Source organism: Meles meles, chromosome 19 (assembly GCF_922984935.1).
Source record: "Meles meles chromosome 19, mMelMel3.1 paternal haplotype, whole genome shotgun sequence".
NCBI lineage: Eukaryota > Metazoa > Chordata > Mammalia > Carnivora > Mustelidae > Meles > Meles meles.
The window spans coordinates 52231102-52258129 of NC_060084.1; the positions used below are offsets into that span (position 1 = coordinate 52231102).

Below are 27028 nucleotides of genomic sequence, written 5' to 3' on the forward strand. Positions count from 1 at the left end.
AAGGGCCACTGGGGAAGGAGATGGGCACACGGTCCTCAAGACTCCCACACTTGCTGGTGGGCACCAGGCTTGTGCAGATGAGTCTACCTGGTCCCTGCCCACACAGGACTCTCAGTCCAGCAAGTGAGGCAGAAAGGAGGAGGGCCCAGGCAGGGTAGGGGATACCCGAGCAGGGGAGTGAAGCCTGGAACTCTGTCCAACGACCCACCTTTTGCCCATTGAGTCAAGCAGGATTGACCCCAACTCTTACCTTTGGATCTCACGGTATCTTCAGACCCAGAACTGTCACCATCTAAGCAGAGGGATGATGAGGGGGAGGTGACAGAGCTGGACCATTTCACTTTCTTGGAAGGGACCTCAGGACTGGAGTTGCTCTGTCTCCTTGAGCCTATAGAAAGGGAGACCAGACACAAACTGGGATTACAAAGGCCTCTTCTAGGAATCCCTAAACCAGGAACTCTGAGGGCACATTCGACCACTCTCTTCCCTTGGACCCCCAGAGCCAAGTATTGGTTCTCTTGTCACCTAAATATCTAAGCAAACTTCCCTCCATTCTAGTTATTTGCTTTTCCTCCTTGGGTCTTGGCGCCTCTTGTGTGTCTTCTATTGCTTTGTCATTCCCCTTTCTTCTAGGCAATTTCTTTGAACCTATCTTCTAATTTGTTAATTCTCCCTTCAGCTGTGTCTGGTCGGTAGTTAAACCATCCAGCAAGTTTCTGGTCACCATGATGATGTTTGGTTCCTTTTCCAATTGTTTTGGTTCCTTTACAATTCTAACTAACTTCTCCTTCTCCATATTTTGAATTTCTTCTTTTATTTCTTTAACCATGTTAAGTGTGTTTTGGACATATTCTCATCTGTAAATACTGAGGTCTCTGGTCATCGTGGGTGTGATTCTGTAGTTTGTTGTTTGTCTGACACTGGCCTTTTCCTGGTGTCTTTTATTTTAAAGATTTTATTTATTCATTTGAAAGACAGCAAGAGAGCAAGCAAGAGAGCACAAGTGGCAGAGGGACAGGGAGAAGAAGATTCCCTGCTGAACTGAGAGCCTGACGTGGGGCTCGATCCCAGGACCCTGGAATCATGACCTGAACTGAAGGCAGATGTCCAGTCAAATGAGTCACCCAGGTGTCCTTCCTGGTATCTTTTGATTGACTGGGAGCTCCTGGTCCTAAGAGAATTTTCTAAGGCAGAGGCAGAGGGAGAGCGTCTTAAGCAGACTCCACACCCAGCACAGAGCCTGATCCGGGCTCAATCTCATGATCCCAAGATCATGACCTGAGCCGAAATCAAGAGTCAGATGCTTAACTGAGTGAGCCACCTAGGCGCTCCTCTAAGATCTGTCTTTAAAGGGGGTGTCCCCAAGAGAAGTTTTGCCTCTGTTGGAGGGCACCCACCCCTCATTCCTTTACACTAACTTTCCCACTTGGGTTTTTCTGGGGGCTACACAGATCAGTACAAATTCTGGCCCCAAACTGGTGAGGATGTGAATTCTTGGCTAGGAGTTCTCAGAGAGGACATTCTTCCACCTTTCACCCGCAGCCAAAGCTGAGACAGACAAATGTCTTTACCAACTTTCTCTGTTTGGTGTTTTTCCAAACATTTTGTTGTTGTTGTTCCAGTTTACCCACTGAGGAGCCCCATATTTTAAGTTTTCCAGTCTTACCTCTTGCACTGCTCAGGCCCTAAGCTTTGTCTCTTACACTCCTTAAAACCCAGGCTCAAAACCACCAGAGACCAGCAAACAGTCCAGGACCACCATGATCCATGGCAGGCGCTCAGTCCCGTGTTGTGTTACTGTTTCTCACTTCCTCAGAATTCTCTCACTGAGTGATAGGACCCACTTGGCCCTGCTTTTCAGCAGATACCTTTTATATTTCATCCAACATTATATGGTGTGTTGAACCATAAGGGGCTTTTGCCGATCATTTAGTCTGCCATATTACTAAAAACAGAAGTTTTTCGGTTGCCACTAACTTAACTAGCATGGCTGGTTCCTGGACTGCTGGAATGGCCTCCTAACTGGTCTCTTTTCTTTCTTTCTTCTTCTTTTTTTTAGAAAGAGAGAGCATGAGTGCGAGTGGGAGGAGGGGCAGAGGGAGAGAGAATAGAATCTTAAGCAGGCTCCATATGCAGTATGGAGCCTGACGCAGGGCTCCATCTCAAGACCCTGAGATTGTAACCTGAGCCAAAATCAAGCGTCAGATACTTAACAGACTGAGCCACCCAGGCGCCCCCATTTTCCACTTTCCAGAGAGATCTTTTCAAAATGCAAATCATATTGTATCTCCCAGTTGGTAGAAACCCTCCACAGCTCCCCACTACATCAGCGATTACTAACCTCTTTACCCAGGGTCTACACAGCCCTGCCTGTCTACCCCTAGTCAAGATGTCTGCCTTTATTTTTCCTACATGCATGGCTCCCCCCATCACATGGCTTTCCCTTTACCGTGCCCCAGTGCGTGGAACTTTTGTGACTTCCTCAACTTGACCCCACTCTTCACTTAGCTAATTTTTATCACCCCTCGGTCTGGGCTCAAATGTGACCCACAAGGGAGGCTTTCCCAGATCCCCCCAGAAACAAAGTTCCTTTCAGTGGGTTCCATGATCCATCCATTTCCCTTCCATTATCATATGCTCTCCTGTTAGTTGCTTATTCAATGTCTGTTTGCCTTACTGACTTTCAAAAGCTCTGAGAAACCAGACACCTGGTATGTATTGTGTGTGTTACTACCTCTCTGGGACAGATAGCAGCTACGTACACAGGAGGCGGTCCAGGTGTATTTGATGCCTGGTGACTGGGTGAATGAATAACGAACCAAGTCCTACGTTGGCATTAGAGAAGGCTGTGGTTAAAACTCAGGCTCTGGTGGAAAACCCAAAAGACTCCACTCCAAAACTGCTAGAACTTGTACAGGAATTCAGTAAAGTGTCAGGATATAAAATCAATGCACAGAAATCAGTTGCATTTCTGTACACCAACAACAAGACTGAAGAAAGAGAAATTAAGGAGTCAATCCCATTCACAATTGTACCCAAAACTATAAGATACCTAGGAATAAACCTAACCAAAGAGACTAAGAATCTATACACAGAAAATTATAAAGTACTCATGAAAGAAATTGAGGAAGACACAAAAAAATGGAAAAATGTTCCATGCTCCTGGATTGGAAGAATAAATATTGTGAAAATGTCTATGCTACCTAAAGCAATCTACACATTTAATGCAATCCCTATCAAAATACCATCCATTTTTTTCAAAGAAATGGAACAAATAATCCTCAAATTTATATGGAACCAGAAAAGACCTCGAATAGCCAAAGGAATATTGAAGAACAAAGCCAAAGTTGGTGGCATCACAATTCCGGACTTCAAGCTCTATTACAAAGCTGTCATCATCAAGACAGCATGGTACTGGCACAAAAACAGACACATAGATCAGTGGAACAGAACAGAGAGCCCAGAAATCGACCCTCAACTCTATGGTCAACTAATCTTCGACAAAGCAGGAAAGAATGTCCAATGGAAAAAAGACAGCCTCTTCAATAAATGGTGCTGGGAAAATTGGACAGCCACATGCAGAAAAATGAAATTGGACCACTTCCTTACACCACACACGAAAATAGACTCCAAATGGATGAAGGACCTCAATGTGAGAAAGGAATCCATCAAAATCCTTGAGGAGAATGCAGGCAGCAACCTCTTCGACCTCAGCCGTAGCAACATCTTCCCAGGAACAACGGCAAAGGCAAGGGAAGCAAGGGCAAAAATGAACTATTGGGATTTCATCAAGATCAAAAGCTTTTGCACAGCAAAGGAAACAGTTAACAAAACCAAAAGACAACTGACAGAATGGGAGAAGATATTTGCAAACGACATATCAGATAAAGGGCTAGTATCCAAAATCTATAAGGAACTTAGCAAACTCAACACCCAAAGAACAAACAATCCAATCAAGAAATGGGCAGAGGACATGAACAGACATTTCTGCAAAGAAGACATCCAGATGGCCAACAGACACATGAAAAAGTGCTCCACGTCACTCGGCATCAGGGAAATACAAATCAAAACCACAATGAGATATCACCTCACACCAGTCAGAATGGCTAAAATTAACAAGTCAGGGAATGAGAGATGCTGGAGAGGATGTGGAGAAAGGGGAACCCTCCTCCACTGTTGGTGGGAATGCAAGCTGGTGCAACCACTCTGGAAAACAGCATGGAGGTTCCTCAAAATGTTGAAAATAGAACTACCCTATGACCCAGCAATTGCACTACTGGGTATTTACCCTAAAGATACAAACATAGTGATCCGAAGGGGCACGTGTACCCGAATGTTTATAGCAGCAATGTCTACAATAGCCAAACTATGGAAAGAACCTAGATGTCCATCAACAGATGAATGGATAAAGAAGATGTGGTATATATACACAATGGAATATTACGCAGCCATCAAAAGAAATGAAATCATGCCATTTGCGACGACATGGATGGAACTAGAGCGTATCATGCTAGTGAAATAAGTCAATCGGAGAAAGACAACTATCATATGATCTCCCTGATATGAGGACATGGAGAAGCAACATGGGGGGCTAGGGGGATAGGAGAAGAATAAATGAAACAAGATGGGATTGGGAGGGAGACAAACCATAAATGACTCTTAATCTCACAAAACAAACTGGGGGTTGCTGGGGGGAGGTGGGATTGGGAGAGGGGGAGGGGGCTATGGACATTGGGGAGGGTAAGTGCTATCGTGAGTGCTGTGAAGTGTGTAAACCTGGCGATTCACAGACCTGTACCCCTGGGGATAAAAATACATTATATGTTTATTAAAAAAAAAATTTGGAAGGGGAGGCGAACCATAAGAGACTATGGACTCTGAAAAACAACCTGAGGGTTTTGAAGGGTCAGGGGTGGGAGGTTGGGGGAACAGGTGGTGGGTAACGGGGAGGGCACGTTTTGCATGGAGCACTGGGTGTTGTGCAAAAAGAATGAATACTGTTACGCTGAAAAAATAAATAAAATGGAAGGAAAAAAAAAAAAACTCAGGCTCTGAGGGCGCCACTGGTTAAGCATCTGACTCTTGGCTTCAGCTCAGGTCATGATCTCAGAGCTGTGAGATCGAGCCCCAAGTCGGGTTCTGTGCTCAGAACAGAGTCTGCTTGAGATTCTCTCTCCCTCTGCCCCTCCTGTTCATGCTTGTGCACTCCCTCTCCCTCTCTCTCTCACACTCTCTGAAATAAATAAATCTTAAAAAACAAAAAACCAAAAGCAAAACCAAACCCTCAGACTCTGAACTCAGGTGAAGGTAAATACTGTCGGCATCTGTCTGGAATGCAGACACGACACTGGAGATGAAAAACCATCTTGAAAACTCAAGGCAGTAAGCATGGGGGGAAAAACCCTTCTGTTCAGAATGTCCGAACAGAAAGACGGGGAGCCTGGGTCCCTTATGGCATCGGGGGGCCCCATTCCTCCACTGGACTGGCCCCTGCAGACTTTTTTAGTATGAAAAATAAACCCATTCATTAAAAAAAAAGAAACTCTTGAGGAAGCATTTTTCTGTTACTTGCAGCCAAATGCAATCTCAAATGAGAAAATGAATGTCATGTATGCCGACTTCCTTCTGTGGCCTTCAGACAAGCTCGCTCGCTTTGATTTCTCAAGGCAGGATCTGTGCTTGGGCTTGCCATTGGCCAGGACCTACTGCTGATATTTCATTCATTCAGTCCATCAGTCTGTGAGATTTATCAGCACCCAACTCTGCTAGGTCCTGGGTGCCAAGCAAGATGGCAGGAGAGGTGGGGGATGGACGGGGCAGGGTGGTGGCCCAGGAGGTGGCAGAAGTGGGCACCGATTTTGAAGGGAGAATGGCCAAGATTTGCCGGAGACCTGAAGTCGCGGGGTGGGAGAGAAAGAGGACTGAAGGATGATGACTGCAGGGTCTGGTCTGGGAAACTGGATTACACAGTTGCCACGTATACCGTGAGGCAAAGTCTACGGAAGGGACAGATGGGTGGGCAAGAGTCACATCAGGAGCTCAGCCCTGGGCATGTGTGGAGATGCGTATGGGACATATAACAGGTGCAGCAGGCGAATACATACACATACGAATTTGGATTTCAGGGGAGGAGTTCAGACTGGAGACAGGAATGTGAGAGTTGTCAACTTTAACGGGGCTGATCAGATGCCAAGAAACCAAGTGTAGACTGAGCCTGAGTCCCCAGGCAGCTCCAGGATCAATGTAGCGTCAGACAGGCTGCGAAGGTGACTGTCCTCCCTCCCTAAATGCACGCATGCACGCATCATCCCTTGGAGGCCTGGTTCTTACCTCGGAAGGATGACATACGTGGTCTGACAGAGGTCTGGGACCCTTCATGCTCCGCTAAGGACAAAGGTTTTCCGCAGTAGGGGCAGAATTTGAATGAGGCTTCGATACTTTTGCCACAGTCTGGACAGAAGGTGAACATGCTAGAAAACAAGAAGTGGAGGGAGGGAACAGGAAGCTGAAGGCAAAAACCAAATGCACCGCCAGTGAGCCGTCACCTGCGCTCCCTGTGGTTACCAGACTGGAAAAGGGAGGAAAGTTATCCCACTGGAGCAGACTGTCTTAGGAAGTGGCCACTTTGGAAATGAGTTCCTGGCCCCTAGATCCAGCCTCCAGCCTCCAGCCACGCCTCTCTCCCTTGTGGCCCAGGTGGGGTGAAAAGCAGAAAAATGCAACATGAAACTGCAGGTTTCATGGGAGACATGGGCGTGCCTCTGAGTCCACGGACGTCATGCAGGAGCTCTGTTCCAGGCGTGGGAGCACGGAGGGTTTTCCACCATCATCTGTGATGTTCAATTCTTGGAACCCATGACAGGGATGGGAGAGATGGTAAAAGCTGGCCAATCAGCCACATGCTCCCCTACACTTCCCAGGCACAAAACCCCTGCCCCACGCAGATTGGGGCCACATGACTAGTTCTGGCCAATGGCGTGTGAGTGGAAGTCACTTCCCAGCTGAGGCTGTTAAAAGCTGGAGTGCCTTCTCCGTCCACCAGCCTGCAGCTTGGAGACCTCTGGGGGCGGCATGCTCCAGGGGGCATAGCTGCAAGATGGAGGAGGGTGGCTTGGTCCACACTGGAATCTCAGGATCAGCAAATAAATTTATGACAGATGAAGCCATCAGGGCTTTAGAGTTGGTTAGGGCTATGCAGTGGGTCTCATCCTGCCGTACTTAGTGAGACACAGGAGTTCACAGCACTGTCCTCTAGGCCTTGTGTGTCTCTGGAATATTCCCTAACACTTGTCAAAATCAAACCCAAAATCACACATAGAGCTCACTTAAAGGAGGACAGGGCAGGAGTATTCATTTGCTTGGACTGCCCTCCCTAAACACCACCGCCTGTGTGGTTTTAAGCACAGGAATTAATTTTCTCAGAATTTTTGAGGCTAGAAGTCCAAGATCAAGGTGTGAGAATGGGGTGCCTGGGAGGCTTGGTCTGTTACACGTCTGACTCTTGGTTTCCACTCAGGTCATGATCTCAGGTCTTAATATTGAGTCCCACACCCCTCCTGAGAACAAGGCCTGGCCTATGGAAAGCCTTTTACGGTAGTGGATGTTATTACCGTATCACTCCCTGTGTCCAACTTATATTTCATTTGTTAATGTTTCCATTTTTCCCCTTCTCTGTCCATAAGTCCTGGGCCTCGCAGGCCTCCCCATTTCCTCTTGGTGCTGACTTATGGAATTCTAGTGCTTGCCCTTGAAAACCCCATGCCATCCAGACAGTGAACAAAAGAAATCTCAGCCAAAGGGGACAAGGGTTCCTCTTCCTGTTGGTCTGCAAAAAGCAGAAACCATTTTTCTCCTGTGGGAAAGAGTTGCCCCTCCTTCATTTCACACAAACAAGTGGTGTACGACACCAGACACCAAAGACTGTTGCCAAGTATCCTTCAGCCTCAACGAAACCTGTAATTCTGATCAGTTGTGTCACTTGATAATTTTTTGTCCTTGTCATGGCATTTAAAAGAACATCTCTACCTTCTCGAAGGTACAAATACTGGTGAGTATTTTTGTTAAGCTGGAGAAGTCACCTCCCCTTCCCCTTTCTCCCTCTAGGTCACAACAAACCTGAAGCCTTGGTGCTGACGTCGGAGCCACAAGATCAAGATTGCCCAGAGGGTGGCTACCCTGAAGAGCTGTTCCAGACTTTGTTTTTAGTGAGAAACTTGGATTTGGGTTAAGCCACTGAGATTTGGGGGCTGCTGCTACTGCAGCATAGTCTAGCCTCAACTGACTAGCATACTAGGACTTTACTAGGTTACTTATGAAACCAGAAATATGAAAATCCAGGGATGCCTGGGTGGCTCAGTCGGTGAAGTGGCTGCCTTCGGCTCAGGTCATGATCTCGGGGTCCTGGGATTGAGTCCCGGAATGGGCTCCCTCTCAGCATGGAGTCTGCTTCTCCTGCCCCCTCTGCCCCCACCCCTGCTCATGCTCTCTCTAAAAAGTAAAAGTTTAAAAAAATATAAAAATCCATGGCATTTTTAAGTGGCTTTGCTTTATGTGGAATTTTCCCCAGTGCCAAGTGCCTTGGTTAAAGATGGCCTCTAGGGCGGGGCAAAAGTCTAACTCAGTGACCCTGCCATGCCCATGATAACCTTCCTCCTGGGAGTGAAGTCTGAGAGCAGCAACATGGAGGAGATGGAATAGGAGCAGGTGTTGATGGGGAAAAGGCCTTAAGGGGCATGTCCCTGATGGGATGGTACCTTTAAGGGGTCACGGTCTGGCCCTCAGATTCACTGGGCTGGCAATTCCATCTTTACAGTATCCTGTAAGTGAATAAAAGTGGAGAGGTTGACTCAGGCCCACTTCACAAATAAGTGGAAGATAGCGGTTAGTGTTTATTGATCATTGGCGACATAGCCACCATGTGCTAAGTTCATTCATTCGTTCAGTAATCATTCACTGAACTCCTGATATGTGCTGACCACTGTGATACAGCAGCAAAGGCAACAAACAGGCTCCTGACCGGAGAAAGCTCACATTCTAGTGGCAGAAAGGGACATTAATAAACAAATGAGCAACAGTTTAATAGGTCAGATGAATTTAGTGCTACAGAAAACGCTCAAGAAATATGAATGGAAGAAGGGAGTCTCCAAGTGAAGTCACCAGTCGAAGATCACATGGCTACGACTTAAACCCAAGGCTCCAACACTCAGGGGTCTTTATCATTCATTCACCTATTTATTTTATTTATTCAACAAATATTTACTGAACATCTCTGTGTTAAGAATTACGTCCCTCGGGGCACCTGGGTGGCTCAGTGGGTTAAGCCTCTGCCTTCCGCTCAGGTCATGATCTCAGGGTCCTGGGATCAAGCCCCGCATTAGGCTCTCTGCTCAGCAGGGAGCCTGCTTCCCCCTCTCTCTGCCTGCTTCTCTGCTTACTTGTAATCATCTCTGTGTCAAATAAATAAAATCTTAAAAAAAAAAAAAAAGAATTGCTTCCGTCCTGGCATGTTCTCAGCCACAGCACAGCAAAAGAGCTAAAGGCTGGATTCCACCTCCCCGCAGGAGGGACAGGTGTCTAGATACCCCGGATTCGCCTAGGCCCCGCCCTCAAAAGAAACCAGGGATGACGTAGTGCCAAGGAGGGGCACCTGTCAAACTCCTCACTAGCTCCTCACTACCTCCGTCGTAGTCACGACCACCAAGAGCCAACAAGTGGCTTGCAGGGGTCGCAAGGGCAGCCAGTTCTTCCGGCCACCAGCAGTTTCTTTCATCCAGACCCCTGCCCCCGGGGACTCTGTCTCCCACAAAGGATCGTGCAGACGTCACAGGCACCACTACTGGACTGCGGTCAGTGGATCGGGAGACCTCCTCCTGCTCCGCCTCACCTTCCCCTCATCTCTGGACTCCGTGACCGGGATAGGGAGCCAGACGGCTGCGGCCAAATTCTCCTACCCTTCCCAAAGAGTAGGACTCACCTTAGCTCTCCTACGCAAACTTCCGGATGGCGGAAAGCTCTGCGCGCGCATCCTCCACCCGGAGGGAGGACAGCGCCCGCGCAGGCGCTGCTGACAACCAAATGGCCCTCGGGCTGTGCCGGTGAGAGATTATTTCCTCATCGTTCACCCCCATTCCACCCTCTTTTGGAAGTTTCCTTGTTCTATTGCGCATGTGCTAATCTGGAGCCAATCATAAGGAGGGATGAAGTCTGAGGCATCTCTCCGCCTATCAGAGAAAGGCCATATTATCATTTCCCCGCCTCAACTCCGCCCCTTACGTCCAAGCGCCTTTTCCGGAACTGCCTTCTCAACGCGTTCCCATGGCAATCCTCGGTCGCTTTCAGGCCCGAGTGCGCTGATTAGGTTGTCCTTCAACACTGTAAAAACTGAACTACAATACCCACAGGCCACCTAGCCCCGATTTTGTTTCTATTCTATTTCCCAGAGTGCTCAGCGGAACCTCTAAGGCCAAGAAGCGGGTGGGGATAGGAAGATCATGGAAGGAGCCCGCACAGTCTTCTGGGAAACGGAGTCTTCGAGCTGGTGCGCAGTCTTCTCAGCGGAGTAGTTTGAGGAAATTCACGCGGCGCCGGAAGTGGTTACGAGGCGCGAGTGGGAGGAGTTGGGTCAGCGTCGCCCTCCCGGCGTGAGTGGCGTCTGTTAAGCCGGCGGAGCAGTTTTTGAGGTGAGGAGACGCCGAGGCTGGTGTCGCTGAGTACTCCTGAGGCTTGGGAGTTCGGTTCTTCCTGAGGGGTGACGGAACGCTCACGGGGCGATTTCGGCAAAGGGTGCGCCGTCTTGGACGATAAGGTGTCTAGATAGGGTCTTGAAGGCTGTCGGTTCAGAGCCTGTTCTGGGTGGGCTCTCGCTGAAACGGTTTCCAGCCCTCACTGGAGCCCTTGAGAGGAGCGGTTAAATTTTTATTTTACTTTTGAGCGAGGAGTCTGAGGACGAAGGAGGCGTTGAGTTGCCCAAAGTTGAAGCGGGGCAGATCTCGAGGGACGAATGAATGGGAGTTCTTCAGGAGGTCGCACTGTTTCACACTTGAGCGCGCCTCCTGTATGCCAGGCGCCGCGCTGTTCTCGGATTTCCTCTTGGGAAATTGGAAATTTTCCTCTGGAGCAGCGCCAGGGGCAGCTCCTCGCTCCCTTGGCAGCGTCTCGGGAATCACAATTTTTCAGAGCTTAGAAAGTTAATAGGGTGCATATTTCATAGTTAGACAATACCCCAGAGGGATCTGGGGCAATTCTTGGAAATTGATTATTTCTGCCGGGAAAGGCATGTTATCTTCACACTGTAGGCAGCCTGTGGCGACTCGGGTTCCGTTTTGCTGTCAGTTTATGAATAAAGTTCTGGTTTTCAGAACTTTTTTTGGTTTTTAGAATTACAGATAGGGGACTGTGGTTCTTGTAACTTGTCCCATTTTGTGCATGTGGTAGTCAGACGCAGAGAGTATGAATGATCTAGATCTAGCCATGGCCCCACATTAAGAAGAAGCAAGACTTCCCAACTCCAGGGCCCAAGATTTTTCAGTCCTGTAGTTGTTTGGCTCAAGTTATTCTGACAGGCTGGGTGACCTTGAGCTTCACAGTCGGGCTCCAGTTTCTTCTGTTCCAGGGCTCAGAGTGTATGAGATATGGACAGAACGTGATGTGAAAACTGTAGACAGGTCTCAAACTCAGATGTCTCTGAGAGTCAGACAGATAAGTTAAAGGAGAGAATCCAACTGGAGGAGGACTGGGGGGCATCAGGGAGCATGTGCCCCATCTAAGGGAGGTAGCTTTAAATAGGTACAAACAGACAGCTCAGTGGGCCAAATCCTAGGAATTTTCGGAAACTGGAAATAGAATTTTTAAGCGAAATTTCCCAGTTTTCAAGTTTGAGACTACTTAATTTTCTTTCAAAACCTATCTGCCAACACTGTGGGCAAAAAACCCACATCTGTGGACCAAATTATACTTACAAGTTGAGGCTTAACCTCCGTCATGTGAGGAAAAGCACTGATGAGAAAATGTTAGCACTTACACGTCTGCTACATTGCCTTATCTGCAATCAAAATCTGGAAAGCCCTGGAGATCACTTTTTCCATAAATTTGGTATCTGCTGATTGGAACTGCTAAGAGTTACAACCTTTAACTATCCTACCTAGAGTGAATATTTATACCTCTCACACGAAATATCAATGTGTTCAATTACCAAATACTGCCTATCCCACACTGCACTGTGAAATTTAATGAAATATTATATATATGGTATATCACCTTCTAAGAAAATCTGAAAATTTCTGAACTTTGAAGCACATCTGGCCCCAGAGGCTTAAGACTTGTGGGCCCGTCATTAAGTCAGTCTTACTGTTTTGTGACTGGGGAGTGTTTTCATCACTCCACAGTTATGTGCCAACTAGGATTCACAGTGGCTACTGATGTATAAAAAGCCCTGTGCTACAGTATTTTGTATATTATGGGTCATGAAAATAGCTTAATGGGCAGTGGCAGTGGTAAATAGTGGCAATAGTAAAATGCTATTTTACTTTAAATGAAGTAAAATAGAAAAGATCCTGGTATATTTTACTTTATAAGATTCAGTATTTTTATGAAGCTTTTATTCAGTTATGCGTGTGAATGAGTAGTAACGGTATGTATTGCCTTTGTTCCTGTGGGTCATGGTTAAAAAAAAAAAAGTTGGAGAAATCTTGCTATTGTAGTTTTGGAGGCCAACTCATCTGGACTTATATAGAGATCGTTATTAGAAATCCCAGAAGTGTCTTCCCAGGGGTTCAATTAGACTTTGTGTTCTGTCAAAAAACACGTAAAAAGTATTTACTGTGCTGGGCCTGAGACACTGTAGTGAGCGAGACAGCTGGTCCCATCACCTTAATCAAAGGTCCCACCACCATAATCGGCATCTCTCCCAAACATGCACCTGGACTCTAACAAGCACGGAGAATGGTCACAAAGTCACTTTGTGGGCTTTGAAGCACAGTGGAAATGGGGGGCTGGGGGAGTTTCAATAAATACAAAATTATTGTTGTGATTCCTGCAGGGAGACTCACGTTCTGCCTGATCCTCCTACTTCTGGACATTTTGGGGCTCATCCAGCATGGCCAGGGAGTCGGCCCTCAGAGGAAGGGAGACTTTGCCCCAGCTCCCTTATCCCCCCTGCAGCCCTGCCAGTGGGGAACGTGGAGGAAAAGGAGAGGGAGCTTGAACGAGACCTCCAGCTGCTGGCCCTAGTTGGCTGTGACTGAGGTGAGTTGAGGGCCCCTCCATCCTAACTGGTCATCCCCAGAGCCTGCACAGCTGGCCTGTCTTTATTCTGGGCTCATTTTCCTCTGGTGGCGCCCAAGGGATCCTCTTGTCACTCCCCTGTGAATTCCTTCCAGGAATCCTTGCTGCTTATAGGATGAAATCCACATTTCTCAGCACGATCCTGCGTGATCTGAGTCCCACCCCCTTACAGCATCTTCTCTGCTTCCTTGTGTAACCGAAACTCCCTTCTAAACTCCCTTCTCGGCCTGATGGTAAAATGTTCCACTGTACTTTCCAGATTCCCAGCCTCTGCTCTGGCTCCACCCTCTGCCAGAATACCCTGCTCGCCGTCTCTGGCTAGTAAGTCTTCCACAGCCTTCAAGATAAAGCTCAATCCCTGAACCTTCTCTGGGCGTCAGCTCTCCCCAGCTCTGCTCTGCTCTCCCGTAGCATCCCCTGATGCCTCCCCCCAACACAGGCCCACCTGGATGTGGTTGTCCCTGCCCCATCCGGCAGCCCCGCCACACATGGTGCTCCTTGGGACTCACCTCTGGGCCCCCAGAGACCAGCACAGGCCTGGTACATGGGAGTTCTTGAGGTGTTGCTTGAATGATGAATGAAAACCTTCCTCTCCCTGGTAAATACCTGCTTATCCTTAAGGGCCCAACTTGAATATCTCACCCGATCAGGAAGCTTTCCCTGACTGCAAGGCAGTGTTCTTATACCCTTTCCCAGCCACAGCCCTGGATACTGCCCTCTGTCACAGCCCTGTCATCTCCTTATGCTCACTATCAGCATCCCTGAGTGTCCCCTCCAGGCCAGGGACGGGGTCTGACACCTTTGTGCCTCCATCCTTCTCAGAGGGGTCTGGCACACAAGAGAAATGACTGTTGAAGGAATGAATGCATGCTTTCACCTTGTCACTGTCCAGTATAAAACTCTTTGTGGCTCCCTATGCCCCATGGATCAAGGCCAGGGTCTTCCCACATCCTCCATCACCATTTCAGGGATGCTGCTGTCCCTCGAGGTCGAGGAGTCCAGGAAAGGAAGTCACTTGGGACTCTCTACTTGGGCACCTGCTGAGAAAATCTCTTTGGCTAATCCCTTCCAACAGGGTAGAGATACCAACAGTTTCAGCTCCAAATAAGAGAACACTTGACTCAACCCAGTTTAAACAGCCAGCAGATTCTAGCGCACATAACTGAAAAGGCCAGTGCAGGTGCTGGCCTGATCCGCCAGCTCACCCGGTGTGATCAGGACCCAGTTTATTGTTGCCATCTCTGAACCCCACTATCTGTCGTCTCCGTCCTTGTCCTGAAACAGCTGCCAGGACTGCATGCTCCCACGTGCCTCCTATGGGTGGGCTTTGTTCCAGGTGCTATATCTACACACTAGGGAACTGGCAGATGTGGTCCCTGCCGTCCTGTAGCTCACATGTTATGGGGGGGATGGTGAGAGCAGGTCTGTTTGCGAGAGCTGCTGTAATAAACAGCTTTGAACAACAGAAATTTATTGTCTTAGTTCTGTGAGGCTAGAAGTCTAAGTCAAGGTGTCAGCAGGGCTCCTTTGTTTTGGAGGCTGTGGGGGAGAATCCCCTCCATGCCTCTTGCAGCTTCTAGAGGGGCCTGTGTTTCCTTGACTCGCAGTCACATCCCTCTGACCTCTGCTTCCGTCATCACCTTGCCTTTTCCCTCCTTTGACTCCTTCTGCCCCTCATAAGGATATTGGGCCTGACACTTAGGGCCCACATTGATCATCTGGGAGAACCTCCCCATCTTAGGACCCTTAACCTGTCACACCTGTAAAGTCCTTTTTGCCATACAAGGTAACAGCTGTGAGTTCTGGGGATTAGAACATGGATGTCTTTAGGGGATCATTATGTCTAAGGTCTAAAAGGGTATCTCAAACTTAACTTGTACCAAACCAAACTCAGACTCTGCCCTGAAACCTGCTTCTTTCACATCTCCAGAAGCTACAGCTCTGTCCTTCCAGTTGCTCAGGCTAAAATCTTAGCGACGTCTGGGTCCCTCTCTTTCACTTGCTATATTTGGTCTCTTGGGAAATGTCAGCACCGTCATCAAAATGTCTACATCTCACCCTCCCCATTCCTGTCTCATTTCTCACCTGGATCATGGAATTTGTCCTTTTGCTCGTCTCCCTGCCTCTGCCCTTCCACCTTTGATCATTTTCCAGGAGGAGGAACCTGTTGAGAATATGCTTCATTAATATGCTTAATTTTTGAGAAATCTTTCTGTTGTATTTTTAAAATTTAATTTAATTTTTTATTTTATTTTATTTTTATTTATTTTTTTAAGTAGGCTTTATGCCCTTCATGGAGCTCAACATGGGGCCTGGACTCATGACCCTGAAATCAAGACCTGAATTGAGATCAAGAGTCAGATGCTCAACTGACTGAGCCACCAAAGCATCCCAGAATTTTTGTTGTAAAATAAAGCACAAATGCAGAAACCCATGCACATCAAATGAATGACTTAGTGAAGGCAAACACTAACCAGGTTAAGGGTGAGATCTTGGCCATACTGGAAGCCCTCAGTGGGCTGTATTGCAGCCCTCTTGTGTCCCCCTAAATAACCTGACTTTTGTAGTCATCATTTCCTTTAGAGAAGTTGATGGGGTGGAGGTGGGGAGAGGCAGAGGGAGAAAGAGAATCTCAAGCAGACCCCATGCCCAGCACGAAGCCCAATGCTGGACTCCATCCCACCACCCTGAGATCATGACCTGAGTGGAAATCAAGAGCCAGACACCCAACCGACTGAGCCACCGAGGCGCTCCTTCCTTCTGGTTTTTTGAACAATAGTTTCATCACCCAAATGCATGTCCCTGTTGCCCCATCTCTTTTTTTAATGCTTTTTTGGGGGTGTTTCTTAACATACAGGTTCCTCCTGTGTCCCGTTCTGTTCTTAGTAGTTTGTCCATTGAAGAACCAGGGCTGGGGCGCCTGGGTGGCTCAGTGGGTTAAAGCCTCTGCCTTCAGCTCGGGTCATGATCCCAGGGTTCTGGGATCGAGCCCCGCATCGGGCTCTCTGCTTAGCAGGGAGCCTGCTTCCTCCTCTCTCTCTGCCTGCCTATCTGCCTAGTTGTGATTTCTCTCTGTCAAAAAAAAAAAAAAAAAAAAGAACCAGGGCTGTTTGGCCTGTAGAATTTCTCCTAGTCTGGTTTTTTTTTTTGCTGGTTACATACTGTTGCTGCCATTCAGCATGCTCTCAGTTGGTGGATGGATTCAGAGGCTTGATCAGTCTCAGCTAATCCTTTTGGCAGCACTCAGGGAGGCCTACAATGTCTGGTTCTCTCTTTCTATGATCCTGGCAGTCACTGACACTTACGGCTCTCATCTCTGCATTCCTCATGGCTTGTGAGATGGTGGTGCTCTAATTCCCTCGTTCCTTTTCATTAGTTGGAATACTCTCATAAAAAGATATCTCCCTGAGGCTCCTGGGTGGCTGAGTTGGTTAGGCGTCTGACTCTGGGTTCCAGCTCAGGTCATGATCTCAGGGTTGTGAGATCGAGCCCTGCATTGGACTCTGCCCTGAGCATGGAGTCTGCTTGAGATTCTCTCTCTCCCTCTCCTTCGGCCCCTCCCCTGCTGCATGCACACACTCTCTCTTAAAAAAAAAGATACCTCCTTTCATCTTCTATTTGGTTACCCACTGGTACAGTTCATATAGCAGAGGTGGGATAAATGCTTGATTCCTCTTATTTACCAATTTTCAATATAAGATCAGTTCCTTACTGTCATCCTCTGAAGATGAGCATTTTTTTTTTAACATACCCACGTGTGTGTGTTGACTGTTAGTTCTTAAGAGTTTTACAAAGTATTTTCCACAAATATCAGTAGGACTCACCCAGACTAAATCCCGTAAGGACCAGACCCTTCTCTGCTGGAAGCCTGGCATGAGGCAGGCTTGGAGCAGGTGTGCAGTGCTGCCTGGCCGATGGGTGGTGCTGTGCAGACAGGCCTCGGCTCGCTTCATCCCCACAGCAGCTGTATTTTAGACATGAGGAAACAGGGCCTTAGAGATATGGAATAACAAGATCCCACGGTTCATAAATAGCAGAACCAGAATTGGATCCGGGAGTCTGACAGACTACAGAGTCATGCCTCTAACTGGTTGGCATCCTAGGGTCACACCAATGGGGATCTTGCTCCTTTGCCCCCACTTAAAGAATGTGTGACTTTGGGCAGGTGAATCTGATTCTCTGGGTCTCAGTCTTTTGTAAACGGGATAATCCAGCTTTCAAGGAGGTGGTGAATGAGGACTCCTGGATGAGACATGTGATGGGATGGAGAGGCGTGGAACTGTCCTTTCGTTCCTTTGGTTGGGTCCTTCCTATGTGGTAGGAAGACTCGGTTGCTTCTTGGAGTAGCCCTATGCCGTGGGGCTCATTAGTCCCATTTTACTAATGAGGTAGGAATCAGGGTTCAGAAGGGGCATGTGACTTACTTGCCAGTGGTCATCCACAGAGGAAGGTAGTGGGGCCAAGTGCCAAGCCCAGCCAGAGATTCGGGTTCCGTTCTCAGGTCAAACATCCCTGTAAGGGCACCTGGGTGGTGTAGTCGGTTAAGCTTCCAACTCTTGGTTTCGGCTCAGCTCATGATCTCAGGGTCATGGGACCGAGCTCTGTGTCGGGCTCTGGTCTCAGTGTGGAGTTTGCTTGACAGTCTCTCTTCCTTTCTTTTTGCTCCTCCCCCTCATGCTTTCTCTCTCAAATGAATAAATCTTAAAAAAAAAACCAAACAAACATGCCTATGTGTGCATTGATAGCAGTCCGGAGAGAGCACACCACAGAGCCATGGGTCTTCCTGGAGATGGGGTGCTGGGGAGAAGGCTGGCACTTTTTTTTTTTTTTTAAAGATTTTATTTATTTATTTGAGACAGTGAGAGAGGGTTGAGAGGGGGAGAAGCAGATTTCCTGCTGAGCAGGGAGCCTGATGCAGGGCTCGACCCCAGGACCCTGAGATCATGACCTGAGCTCAAGGCAGACACTTAATCCACTGAGCCACTCAGGGCCCCAAGGCTGGCACTTTATTGTCAATACTTCTCGAATATTGGAGGGTTTATTCTAAGTCCCTATTCACTAGGAAGTTTTCAAATTAAGAAAGATGGTGTCACTTAGAGTTGGACGTTTGGGTGCCTCAAAATGGACCCAGCACTACCTCTGAGGGCTCTTGCTCCCCCTCAGAAGTCATCTGAATCTAATCAGGCTGCTTGCCACACAGTTTCCCAGAGATGCAGTGGGGAGAGGATCAGCCAAATGACAGTAAGAGGAATTGACACGTCTATAATGTGGGACCTTCAGTCAGGATGGTGGAGGAATGAAGAGGGCAGAGGGGTACGGCTGTGGACTAGAAACCTTCAGGGCCATGGCAGCCCAGTGCAGGGCAAGGGCCGCTTTGGCTTCTGATTCCAACAAGCCAGAAAAACATACTGTCGGACCCAGAGCAGTCAAATCATCGAGACCAAAAGCCAAATGGTGGTGCCAGGGGGTGGAGTGGGGCTGGGGAGATGGTGGTTAAAGGGGACAGAGTTGGGATGCCTGGGTGGCTCAGTCGGTTAAGCAGCTGCCTTTGGCTCAGGTCATGATCCCTGGGTCCTGGAATCCAGTCCTGCTTCGGGCTCCTTGCTTAGTGGGGAGCCTGCTTCTCTCTCTGCCTGCTTGTGCTCTCTGACAAATGAATAAAAGATTAAATCTTAAAAAAAATAAAGGGGACAGAGTTTCCAGTTCTGCAAGACTAAGAAAGTTCTGGGGATGGCTGCATAATGTGAGCGTTTAATGCCCCTGGATGAAGTGGCACTTTGGTGCTGTGGGTTTTTTTGTTTTTGTTTGTTTGTTGTTGTTCTTGTTGTTGTTTTTTACCAATTGAAAAAGGAAGAAACCACCACTGAGATGTTAGATAAATCTGCATTCAGACTTTGAATATGGTCTAGGTAGTCAGTGATTAAGGTGTTCTATTGTAAATATTTAAGTATTCACAGGGGAAATCAGATCCTGCCTGGGATTCATTTTGAAATATTTTGCTCCCCCTCCCCCCAAAACCTTTAATGAACAAAATAGACCAATCTTAACAGGGGTTGAAGTTGGGTGATAGGCACATGGAGGTCTGTTACCTGCAAATCTCTACTTCTGCATTTGTTTGAAAATTTCCATGCGAACTTAAAATCTTGAATGAACACTCAAAAGCAAGAGCCTCAGTAAGTAGATTTAGGCAACAGGCAGCTTTAAGTGGATTTAAGTCCTGCCTGTGTGACCTTGAGGTGATCTCACGTCCCCTCTCCAAGACTCCATATCTCGCCTATAAAATATGGGGATGCCTTAGTCCCTGAAGTCTCAGGCTTCTCAGAAGAATGATTTTTGTTAAAGGCCTGGTATGTTGAGAGCGGGGTGCACGGAGTGAGCCATTGGGTCCCTCCCTGACTCCAGTCCTGGTGTCACTGACGGCATGTCACATTTCAGGAATTTGCACCTCTTGGGGATACAGCCATGGACTTCACCTTGGACTGGGAGCACCTAGAGCTGGACCAGGGGGACCTGTTCTGGGACACAGCGCTGGACAACTACCAGAAGCTTTTCCTTCTAAGTGAGTGTCCCCTCTAGCTCTGGGGGCCCAGTCACTGCCCTGTCCAGTGGCTCCTGTGCCCCAGGATAAACTCCCGGCTCCTGAGCACCAGGGAACCAGCATGACGTGGCCCAGCAGTGCTCAGCCGGGCGGTTCTGGCCACAACCCCCACTCTGGGGACATTGGCAATACCCTTGCTGATTGTCAGCCCTTGGTGGGGGGTGTGCCCAGGCTCACTGCCACACTTTCTGGAATGCAAGGATAGCCCTGACAGCCAAGGATTATCCAACCCCAAATGTCGGGAGGTTGAGATACCCTGATTGGCCTCCACCTGCCCCTCTGGCCTCGTTGTCCTTGTTGAGCTGACACGCAGGGTCCTAGCATCCGCCTTCCCCTCTGCTAGACTCATCCCCTCGCTGCCCCTAGGACGGCCTGTGAGCAAGTCCTCCTCGGTCTTCTGCTCTGCTCGCCCACCTCCCCTGCACTTGCTAACTGCTCCCTTGATGCTCTGTCTCCCGAAGCTGGGACGGGTGCTCCCCGAGGGTGGGAGGACTCAACATGTAGTCGTACTCCTAGCCACGACATGGGACAGAGAAAGGACCCAGCACAGGCGGCCCAGGGGAAACCAGAGCCAGCTCCCAGAGCCCTCTCCCTGTGGACTCCCACAGGATGCTTACCAAGGTAACAGCACCTGTGAAGTGTCTACCAGGAAACGCGTGTTAAGGAGACCCAGCGCCCATAGTCTTTATTTGGGGGCTGGTCACAGACGCTCCCTCTGCCTGGAACATGACAGGATTCTAGACTCCCAGCAGGAGAGCAGGAGTTCAGCACAACCATGGAGGCACAGCTCATCTTGGTTCAGGAGATTGGGCACCCTCCTCCAGTCCAGGTTCCCAGACACCAGCCACGGGCCAGGCTTGCAGATTTTCTCTCAGCTCTGCTCGATGTGTGTGACACAAGCAGCTTGGCTCAGACCTCCGTGTCTTTTCTGTTTTTTTTTTTTTATATTTTATTTATTTATTTGACAGAGGTCACAAGTAGGCAGAGAGGCAGGCAGAGAGAGAGGGAGAAACAGACTCCCCACTAAGCAGAGAGCCCGATGCGGGGCTTGATCCCAGGACCCTGAGATCATGACCTGAGCCGAAGGCAGAGGCTTAACCCACTGAGCCACCCAGGTGCCCCTCTTTTCTGTTTTTAAACTAGGGCCCCCAGTAAAGGCATGTTTCCCTTGACTCCCCCGCGTGCTTGTGTGCGTGTCTGAGTGGCATACTAGCTTCCTGTGGCTGCTCTTCCTCCTGCCATGGACACCGCAGTGAGACAGTTCTTACAGTTCTGGAGGTTGGAAGTACAAAACGGGTCTGATGGGGCGAAGACCAGGGTGTTGGCAGGGCTCGATCCTTTGGGAGGCTCTAGGGAAGAGTGTTTCTTTGCCCCTTTTCAGCTTCTAGAGGCGCCTGCATTACTTGGCTCATGGCCCTTTCATTTCAAGCCAGGAGGGGCTTTCCCTCCACTGTAGCACGGTCCCCCCTGGTATTACGACTCTGCTCCCTTCCTTGAACAGTCTGCAGAGGGCAGAGCACGGGGCCGACTGGTCCGTGGGAACCCCGCATGCTCCATCCTGGCCCGGCCCACGGAGGCCTCGGGTGAGGTGCAATCCCTGGTGAATGTGGGAGCCACAGACGGCGGCGTAAGTACGAGCCTCTCTCCACCTGGCAGATCGCTCATTCCTCAAGAGCTGCAGCAGGTCCTCTGTATCCCCAGCCCTGGCTGTCACAGCTCTGATCGCCCTGGATTGTGACTAGGTCCCTCTCCTCCACCGGCCTGGGAACCCAGCAGGGCAGGTGTCCCTGGAGTCACTCAGTGCCACATCTGGCCCTCAGGAGCAGTGTGCTGAATAAAGCACTGGCTGGGCAGGACAGCCAGAAGGTTCCCTCTATGCAACTGGCTGGCCCTCCATGTCCTGGTCGCTGACAGTGCTCTTCTCTGCCTGCAGACCCCTCCAAACCCAAACTGACCTCCCAGCCAGATGGCGCCGAAGAGCAGAAGGTGCTGGAGAGAGAAAGCCCAGAATCAGCGGGCCCCAGTGAGTGGGCAGGGATGGGAGGGTGGTGGGCCTGTCGGACCTGGCCCTTTGTGTGCCACCCATCTTTGGAACTTCCGGCAGACCCAGGACGTTTATCCAGACATCTTGACCCAGGGCTGATGAGTGTCGCTCTGCTGTGTGCTGGCTTCTGTCTGCTTGTCCTGGTGGGTTGGGACCCTCTCTCTGCGGACCTGTCTTGTCTCCGTCTCCATCAGTGTTCAGCATGTGGCTGGTCTGGTGGCTTTCTTTCGTTCCCTCTTTGGTCCTTTTAGGCCCTAAGTTAATCTGTCCACTTTCCTGCCGTGTACCCCTTGAGCCCTGCGAACCCCCAGTCTGTTTCACCCCTCTTTGTACAGGTCCGCCCCACATGGCACGGTGGGTGGCTGCATCCAGTGTTTGTACGTAGGTGACTGGCGCAGGCACAGAATCCCACCACCTTAACAATATACGCTGTTTCCAAGCATGTGTAGCCGTGCCTTTGCCAACCACATCTGTCCTCCAGTGATAATAACTGTACTGTGTTGTTATTATCTGTATCTCCTGCCCCATTGAATAGTGCCCTTCTCCAGGAAGCAGGCCATAGCTGATGGGGGTGGTGGCAGAGACTATCTGCTGAGAGGCTCCCCTTCCCACGGGAGACCCCGTGGCTGCCCAGTTCCCCTGCCAAATGGGCTCTTTGTTTCCTGTGATGCCGGTTCCAGCCAGGTCACCACTTTGGCCCCTTCTCCTTCATTGCCTTGAGGACAGGCTTACCCGGGGAACTATCACCCATTCTCCCTCTTGTCTGTATTCTCACCCTGTAGCTCCTAACATTTTTTTACCCCAGGGAATGGGAGACATTTGCATTTTACCTCTCTTTCAGTCCCAGCTGAGGTCAAGAACTATTTTCTGGGCCAAGACTTCATGGAAGAAGGACTCTCCCAGGAGATTGTGGAGACGTTTTCCAAGGATGGCCTCTGGAACTCCAGTTGGGGGAAAGCCTGTGTAGGTGAGAGTTGGTTAGATAGTTTCCTAGGAGATCCGGAAAGTTTTCTGAGGTCTGACTTTGTTACTAACAAGGAAAGTCCCATAGAAGGCAGGAGTCATGATCTCAAGGGAGACCTCGGTCCTGAGTCCCTCCTTTCCACAGGAGAGGATTCTGTGATACACGATCTTCCTGAAAAGAGCCCGGCACCAGCTACATCTCTGGAACATGGGAATGACTTTGGCTGTGACTTAGACCAGAGCTGGCAGAAGACTGTCCAGGAAGGGGAGAAACTGTATAAATGTAGTGAATGTGGGAAGAGCTTCAGCCAGAGTTACCACCTTATCCAGCACTGGATTATTCATACTAGAGAGAAACCCACTGTGCATCAAGAGTATGAGGAAGGTTTTAGCCAGAGTTCTTGCCTCTTTTTGCCTCTGATGACTCATACAGGCTACAGATCCCGTGTGTGTACCAAGTATGGGAAGACTTCCGGTCAGAATACACACCACCTGTGGCATCAGAAAAGTCACACTGGAGAAAAACCACCTAAGAATGAAGATGGTGACCAGTCATTGGATCTCAGCTTACAGCCTGCTGAGGATCAGAAAACCTACGCAGGGAGTCAGTCCTACAGATGCAGTGAGTGTGGCAAGAGTTTCAGCCGAACCTTTCACCTTACGCAGCATCAGAAGACCCATACCCGGAAACGCTATGAATGTGCCAAATGCAAGGCGACCTTCAGCTTCCGTAAATACCTCCTCCGACACCAGAAAATCCATGCTACAAACACTCCCTCTGAGTGTCAGGAGTGTGGGAAGGTCTTCAGGCGGAGCTTGCTGCTCACCAAACACCAGTCTGTTCACACCGGAGAAAAGCCTTACAAGTGTGATCAGTGTGGGAAACCCTTCAGGAATATTTCAACCCTAAAGATCCACCAGAGGGTTCACAGTGGAGAGAAGCCTTACAAATGCAGTGTGTGTGGGAAAGCCTTCTACCGGAACACTCACCTTAATGAACATCAGAGGATTCACACTGGTTACCGGCCGTACAAATGTCACAAATGCATCAAGAGTTTCAGCCGGCCCTCCCACCTGATTCGACATCAGTCCATCCATGCCGCAGAAAAGCCCTACAGCTGTGCTAAATGCAAGGAAACTTTCAACCACAATGAACACCTTGTCCAACACCAGAAAATGCACAGAATGGAGACCCCTTATGAGTGTCAGGAGTGTGGTGAGCACTTCATCTGCAGCTCCACCCTAACTTGCCACCAGACTGTTCACACCAGAGAAAAACAAGGACTTGGGGAGAGCAGGAGGATCTTGAATCAGGACTCAGAGCAGAGAGAGCAACCAAAGCACTTTAAGTGTAACAAATGCGAGAAAACCTTTAGCTGCAGCAAATACCTGACTCAACATGAGAGGGTTCACACCAGGGTGAAGCCCTTTGAATGTAACCAGTGTAGAAAAGCCTTTGGCCAAAGTACACAGCTCATTCGCCACCAGAGCATCCACTCTGGGGCAAGGCGGTATGAATGTGGGAACTGTGGGAAGGCCTTCATCCACAGCACTTCCCTCACCAAACATCAGTCTGTCCACAAGAGCGAGCACCCTTTTAAATGTAATGAATGTGGAAAGACCTTCAGTGAGAGTGCACATCTTTCAGAACATTGGTTAATTCACACTTCAGAGAAACTCTTTCAGTTTAACAAGTGTGACAGAGCCTTTGCCCATGGTAACTACCTTACTGAGGATCAGAGAGGTCATGCTAGAAAGAAGTCCTTTGAGTGTAATGAATGTGGAAAATCATTCCATCAGAGCTCATGCCTTTCTAAGCATCAGAGAGATCACACAGGTGAGAAACCCCACAAATGCCCAGACTGTGGGAAAACCTTCAACCTGCGTGCTCACCTCACTCAACACCAGAGAGTTCACACCGGAGAAAAGCCTTATGTTTGTCAGGAATGCGGGAAAGCCTTCAGCCAGAGCTCATGCCTTTCTGTTCACCAGCGAGTTCACACTGGAGAAAAGCCTTATGTTTGTCAGGAATGCGGGAAAGCCTTCAGCCAGCGCTCGTGCCTTTCTGTTCACCATAGAATTCACACTGGAGAAAAGCCTTATGTTTGTCATGAATGCGGGAAAGCCTTCAGCCAGAGCTCATGCCTTTCTGCTCACCAGAGAATTCACACTGGGGAGAAGCCTTATGTGTGTGCTGCATGTGGGAAAGCCTTTGCCCAGAAAGCAAATCTGATGCAGCATGAGAGAATTCACACTGGGGAGAAGCCTTATGCCTGTAAGTTATGTGGGAAAGCCTTTGGCCTCAGTGCCCATCTCAGGCAGCACCAGAGAGTTCACACCCAAGAGAAACTAGCAGTGTCAACCTTGTCAGCCCTTTGCTGCAGGTCTCAGCAGACATCAGAAAGTTCACACTTACAGGTAACAAGGAGTTAAGTAGAAAGTAACAAGTAGCAATACTTCCTACTATTGGGTGGCAGCAAACCCCCAGACATCTGAACATGGTTCATCTGAGTCCTAAAGTTGAAATCACATTGTAAACTCCCTGCTCCCAAATAAATACATCTCTTTATCCATAAAGAGTGATTAGAAAATTTGTACACAAGTTTCATGAAAACACAGTAGTTGAGAACATGGGAATTCAGAGGTAGAGCCAGTTGGCTGATTGAAATTTCAGCTCTGACACCTGCTACCTGAGTGATCCTGGGAGAGTCATGGGACCTCCTAGGGCCTCAGCATCCTCATCTATAAAATGGGCACACGACCTACCTCAGAGGGCTGTTGTGAGGATAAATAAATAGATGTAAATAAGCACTTTGAACTGAGTGCCCAGCACATAGTAAGTACCCACCAAATGTGAGCTACATATACTTATGAGATACAACAAATATATTAAAAAGGGAAGAATTAGCAATCCTCTACTTAGTGCAGTTAATGATCTTGCTAATACTATGTGGTGGCTTTTATTTTTTAAAAAAGGTATTTATTTACTTGTGAGAGAGCATGAGCAGGGAGCCCAACCTGAAACTCGATCCTAGGACCCTGAGATCATGACCTGAGCCAAAGGTAGATGCCCAAATAACTGAGCCACACAGGTGCACCTCATTTTTTTTTTTTAAAGACTTTTTAAAGTAGTATCTATACCCAATGTGGGGCTCAAACTCACCACCCTGAGACAAAGCCATATGCTCTTCTGATTGAGCCAGTTAGGTGCCCTTGTGTCTCTCTCATTTTTTTAGATAGTTTTTTTTTTAAGATTTTATTTATTTTAGAGAGAGTGAGTGGGAGGGCAAGGAAGAGAGAATCTGAAGCAGACACCACACTGACTGCAGAGCCTGACGCAGGGCTTGATCCCACAACCCTGAAATCACAACCTGAGCCAAAACCAAGAGTTGGATGGTCAACTAGGTGAGCCACCCAGGTGCCCCATATGGCTTTCATTTTTTAAAGTTTTCTCCAAAATGGCCCTGGCTAAATTTAGTTCCCAAAACCCAGCACCTTGCTCTTTTCTTTTAAAAAAGTCTAGGCTTTTCCTTCTTTTTGCTTTGTCATACTTTCTTAACTAAACCACAGAAGCTAAGAAGAGCATGTAAACGAACACCAAATAGCTAGAACTTTCCACTCCTCTAACCTCCCATACCTCCCCTCAGAAGGACACCCTCCCACATATACATGTCACCTCTTCCCATAATTCCCTTCCTCCATTTAAAGTTGGCTATACAGGGGCGCCTGGGTGGCTCAGTGGGTTAAAGCCTCTGCCTTCGGCTCAGGTCATGATCCCAGGGTCCTGGGATCGAGCCCCGCATTGGGCTCTCTGCTCCGCAGGGAGCCTGCTTCCTCCTTTCTCTCTGCCTGCCTCTCTGCCTACTTGTGATCTCTGTCTGTCAAATAAAAAAATCTTAAAAAAAAATAAAGTTGGCTATATAGTATGAGACCCAGTTTGCTGTGGGCGTTAGTGGTACTGGAAGCAGTAGGATTCATTTGGGAAAGCTGCATTGTATATTGCCACATGGTTCACAGAAGATGTGCTTGATGGTGGAAATTGTGGTATATGGAAATGACTGCTAGAATGTTCCTCATGTACCATTTGTTCAAGCCAGGTGCTTTGTCAGGCTCCAGGATAGGGAATACCAATGTGGTAAGCC

The 27028-nt window shown here is 48.6% G+C and overlaps 2 protein-coding genes across 7 annotated transcripts in view; one reads left to right on the forward strand and one right to left on the reverse strand.

Moving 5' to 3' along the window:
- Positions 1-10109, reverse strand: part of VRK3 (VRK serine/threonine kinase 3) — a 34122-nt gene extending 24013 nt beyond the window's left edge. Inside the window, exons 1-4 of one of the 3 annotated variants that reach the window (XM_045988282.1) lie at positions 9974-10106; positions 8754-8816; positions 6331-6470; positions 251-388 (exon numbers count right to left, since the gene is read on the reverse strand). In XM_045988282.1, the coding sequence (XP_045844238.1) occupies positions 251-388; positions 6331-6469 (277 nt within the window). In that variant the 5' untranslated portion in view covers position 6470; positions 8754-8816; positions 9974-10106. Of the gene's footprint in view, positions 1-250; positions 389-6330; positions 6471-8753; positions 8817-9883; positions 9942-9973 lie in introns of those variants that run through there. The other 2 variants (XM_045988284.1, XM_045988285.1) reach the window with 2 other exon arrangements.
- A 130-nt stretch (positions 10110-10239) lies between these two features.
- Positions 10240-26698, forward strand: ZNF473 (zinc finger protein 473). 4 transcript variants are annotated; one of them, XM_045988206.1, is made up of 5 exons: positions 10240-10679; positions 13037-13242; positions 19717-19840; positions 21813-21902; positions 22765-26698. In XM_045988206.1, the coding sequence occupies exons 3-5, from the start codon at positions 19744-19746 to the stop codon at positions 25317-25319; spliced, it is 2742 nt and encodes a 913-aa protein (XP_045844162.1). In that variant the 5' UTR covers positions 10240-10679; positions 13037-13242; positions 19717-19743; the 3' UTR covers positions 25320-26698. The 4 variants fall into 4 exon arrangements, with proteins under 4 accessions (XP_045844162.1, XP_045844165.1, XP_045844163.1 ...); XM_045988207.1 differs by having other exon boundaries at positions 10669-10782; XM_045988208.1 differs by lacking the exon at positions 10240-10679 and adding an exon at positions 10729-10804.
- The last annotated feature ends 330 nt before the right edge of the window (positions 26699-27028 follow it).